At 56.8% G+C, this 4,292-nt stretch overlaps 1 protein-coding gene across 3 annotated transcripts in view; it reads left to right on the top strand.

Annotated features, from left to right (window-relative positions):
* The window catches only part of ADCK1 (aarF domain containing kinase 1), a 140,694-nt gene extending 137,350 nt beyond the window's left edge, over positions 1-3,344 (top strand). For all 3 annotated transcript variants that reach the window (XM_045288136.1, XM_004699056.2, XM_045288135.1), the window contains 2 exons: positions 77-270; positions 1,573-3,344. In XM_045288136.1, the coding sequence (XP_045144071.1) occupies positions 77-270; positions 1,573-1,744 (366 nt within the window). In that variant the 3' untranslated portion in view covers positions 1,745-3,344. The remainder of the gene's footprint in view (positions 1-76; positions 271-1,572) is intronic.
* Positions 3,345-4,292: the final 948 nt, after the last annotated feature.

Raw genomic sequence — 4,292 nt, 5'->3', positions numbered from 1 at the left:
TTCTAGTGGCACCGAGGCAACTGTGCCTGCAGCACTCCCCTGCCCCACCCATCCCGACCACTCTTGTCTGTCTCAGGAATCGGAAATCCGGGACCATGCGGCTAGCTACCTTCCCCAGATCAGCCAGCTCCTCAGCCACGTGCCGCGCCAGATGCTGCTCATCTTCAAGACCAACGACCTGCTGCGGGGCATCGAGGCCGCCCTGGGCACCCGGGCTAGCGCCAGCTCCTTCCTCACCATGTCGCGCTGCTGCATCCGGGCGCTGGCCGTGTGAGTGTGTCCCCGGCCTGCTTCAGGGCTCCACCCAGCTCCCCGTTCTCCCACAGGCCACGGGGCCCTCCCTGCCTGGCTCACCCTAAAGGAGAAATGGTGGTGGTGGTGGTGGGGGTCAGAAAATGGCTCCAGTGAGCTTGCTGGTGCCTTGGGGCAGTTTTGAAGAGCAAGCTGTCCTTGTTCAAAGGGGCAGATCCCAGGAGCCCCCCTCCCTACCCTACTACCCAGCCTTCTAGACGATTCTGACCCTCAGGAAAGTTTGCTGAGCTTTCCGAGTGTCTCAGACCCTTCCGAGTGTCCCCTGGACTTGGGGTCAGGAAGCGCTGGTGTATCCTCACACCAACGGATGGGGCCCCTTGCTGTCTCTGCAGAGACTGACCAGGAGCCGGGCAGTGTTCTCTTCCCTGCAGGCACGACTCCGGCTTGGGCGGGAAAGACCTGTCACAGGGGGACCTTGAACGGAGCACACAGATCTTTATGGCGGTGTTTCACATGCCGGGGTACCTGGGCTACTCAGATGTTGGGGAGGAAGGGAAGTTGCTCCCTCGGGAGACAGGGGTGGAGGAGTGAGGATTTCAGGCCCTTCACCAGAGTGTGACAAGTACACATAATGGGACCATCTTCAGGTTGGCCATTATCAAGCGAGGCAGGAAGTCTGGCTCTGGTCAACCTCCAGCTCCATTCATCCGAGTCAGAGAATGGGTCCTTCAGGGAGTGATCTGATGAGGGGAGGATTGACCACATAGATCACACATCCACTATCAAATCAGATCTACTGCTCACTGAAAGGCTGGGCATGAGTGATCCCTCCCCTGGGGATGAGTTCAGGAAATGACGTTTTGAGTAGGTCACCTTCATGCACGGCCATTTCCGACATATCCTTTTGTGGATCCAGGAAGGGAGGGCTTGGCTGACTTCCACCCCAGCTCTGCTTCTTAGCGCCACCTGTTTCCCAGGTGATTCTCACCCTCAGACAGATTGGCATCTTTGCCCTGTGTCTGTGGGGCGAGAACCACTGGCCTGTTCTCCTTCGAGCGGCCCTGGAGCTGTGGATCCTGTCAAACCACTGCGTTTGCCTGCCACGCTTACTTGACAAGCTCCGTCCGGATGTCTGAGTTCCTCTGGGCCCTGGCTAGGGCGGCAGGATGGCCACGTGACCCAGAGCAGTCACAGACACCGGGGCTGGCCAGCTGGGCAAAGCCACATTCCCGCACTTCACACGGGGTGCTGAGCTAGTGTTTATTTCCGCCCCCTCACTCCCTCACTCTTCTTCCTCCTCCTCTCACCCGCTTCCTGTAGGCACAAGAGGAAGCACACCCGCTCGTTCTTCAGAAAGACCCAGATCTCCTTCAGCGAAGCCTTCACCCTGTGGCAGATCAGCCTCCATGAGTTCATGCTGAGCGTGCAGGGGTTAAAGCTGGCCAGCTGGCTCGTGGCCCTGCTTTGCAGGGTGTTTCCTGCTTCCCGCTGAGTAGCCTTGCTGTCCCCCGTCCCTTTCTGGTGTGACCCTGTGGTGGGAGAGGCCTCCTTTCACTCCTGTTCAGCGGCCATGTCTACATCGTCCCATTGGAGCCCAGGCCACTCTCCGTTGCACCTGGGACCTCCACCTTTGGGACGCCTACCCGCACTGCTGCCCTTCTCTCAGGGCGCACAGCTGCATCCTGGGATAGATATCTCTCCTCCTGCGGGAGAAAGGGACGGGGAGAAGGCTCAGCAGTCCGTCTTCCTACTCCTGGTAGGTGCCCTTGGGTTGAGTGTTCCCGCACTTCCGTTAACCCTTTGGGGGCAGGCCGTGTATCCCCTTAAGAGCGAACTTCAGTGGTAGGGCATTTGGGTTTTGTTGGAGGTGAGTATGGTCTCCGAACTTGATAGAGAACAGGTTCCTCCTCCGTCCCACCACACTCCCTAGAGGCGCCACCCTTGGTAAGGCTCTTCGGCGTCTTCAGACAGTCTCCGCTGCAGCCACAAGCTCCCTGGGATCCCTTGGGGGCTCCACTTCTTGTACTGTGGTTTCAATAAAAGAGCCCTGGAGGGTTGCAGGACTAGTGCATCCTAACTCGCTGGCCTCCCTCCCAACGCCAACCACTTACTGCATCCAGAAACCGCTTCGTGGCCCTGGGCAGGGTCTGTCTTTTAATTCCAGCCCCCTGGTTGCTGCTTCCCTTGGGCTTCCCAGGGGGGACTGAGGAGGAATTGGGCTCAACCTGGCTTTGGGTGATGGGGGTTTTTAACTCTACGTTGAGGGCGGAGCTAGAAGCCAGTGTCCACGTGATCTGCTTGCCCCTGCCATCCTGCCAGTCTTCCACTCTGGGGCCACTTCCTGCTGCTTGCAATTTTCTCTATCCTTTGAAGGGTTAAGAAGCCCAAGACCAGGGACCCAAGAGCCTCAGCTGAGTCTCCTGACCTTGCTTCTCCTGGATTTCCACCTCCTTCCCTCTGACCTCGGCACCTGCCTTGTTCTACCTGTTGCTTTCTGACGTAAGCCCTTGGTCTGGCTAGAGATTCTTCCTGGCCCCTTCGTCCTTCTGGAGACGGTGACTAGGGCTCGACTCAGAAGTCTCCACCATCCTTGTCTGGACTCCTTCCTTCTACCTATTGCCTCCTGCCAGCCCTGTTCCTCCCCCCGCTCAGTCATTTGCTTCTGCTTCTCGGATCCTCCAAGTGCTGGCTCCACCACCTGTATCTGTCTGGTCTCTAGGCCCCCGAGAGCCCAGGTTGGGCAGCTCACAGCCCTCTCACCAAGCACCAGCGTTCACCGCCACTAATTGTACACGGACCTTTCTGGTCTTCACTCCCCGCCTTCACACGGACAGGGAAACCCTGACCATGCGTCTCACCTCCTGTTCGCTGCTCTGGTAGCACAGGCAGCAGGTTCTTCCAGCGCCCAGAGACAATTCACAACCCCTTTATTTCCTGAAAGGAGGAATCGTTCTTAGTGACCAGTTGGATGCACCCAAGGACCTGCGAGAATAATTTGCCAGATCTATTATTAATCATGAGGCTGCATGCTGCATATTATATTTTATGGTGCCTTTTATAGTGAAGTAAATGTAAATGTCCTTTCTGTTCAAGGTAATGGTTACTTGCTCTTCACTCCTGGTTTAATGGTTGGCTTCCTACTGCTCTGGGATCTAAAATACTAGCACGCTGCCAGCCAGCTACACACACCCCCTCCACCCCCTGAGCAGCTATCCTGGGAGGGGGGGCAGGGGAGTTTGGGGGATGGGGGGGCAGGGCAGTTTGAGAAACAGAGGGGCAGAGGCTGGCGTTTACTGAGTCCGGTCCTGTGTGAGGGGCTCTGTAAATAGGTGACATCATTTCACTGTCCCGTCACCAGGCTCTTGGTGCACAGATAGAACCCAAGGCTCAGAGAGATCTAGTGCTGAGCTCTTGGCCGTGCAGCTGTGGAATCGGGACTGGCTTGATTGTTTCTTCTGCAGAGCTGCCCACAGGGACTGCGTTTGCTCGTTGGGTTGCTCTGACGGCCTGAGCTGAGCCTGAAAGGCCTTGACTTCGGAGGAAACTCAGCTTTGTTGCAGGCGGCGGTGCTGGTAGCGGGAGATGAGTCAGGGAGATGGGAGTCGTGGAAAAAGCAGGCTGAGTCCAGCAGATTCCTTGGCGTGAACAGCATGAATGTGGACCATGCCGGTGTTTCTTGTCCTGTGTGACTTGGGACAAGGTGGGCTCTTGTTGACCGCTCACTGGCCTGTGCCTTCGGCTTGGCTTGGTCATCTCCGGGGCTCCAAGGCCATGCGGAGAGAGACTCTCCAGACTCTCCTTCCAGGGCTCAGAGGTCGTTCAGGTGGTGTCTCAGCCACACCCTGGCTCTGGTCACCTTCTCTGTCTTGTAGCGTTTGCCAGGAGGCTGGCCTTTGGCTCGTGCTTTGTGCTGTCCCATAAATGTCATGGTTTCTCCTTCAAACAGTGACCTTCTCTGCCAGAAGGCACCACTTGGAAGGATACTTTTTCTTCTTAACTCTTTTTAAAAAAATCATTTTATTGGAGGCTCGTACAACTCT

This window comes from Echinops telfairi, unplaced genomic scaffold (genome assembly GCF_000313985.2).
Source record: "Echinops telfairi isolate 266 unplaced genomic scaffold, ASM31398v2 ScPeMD7_18;HRSCAF=68, whole genome shotgun sequence".
Taxonomy (NCBI): domain Eukaryota; kingdom Metazoa; phylum Chordata; class Mammalia; order Afrosoricida; family Tenrecidae; genus Echinops; species Echinops telfairi.
The sequence above is the reverse complement of the archived record's forward strand: the minus strand, read 5'-3'. Positions and strand labels throughout refer to the sequence as shown.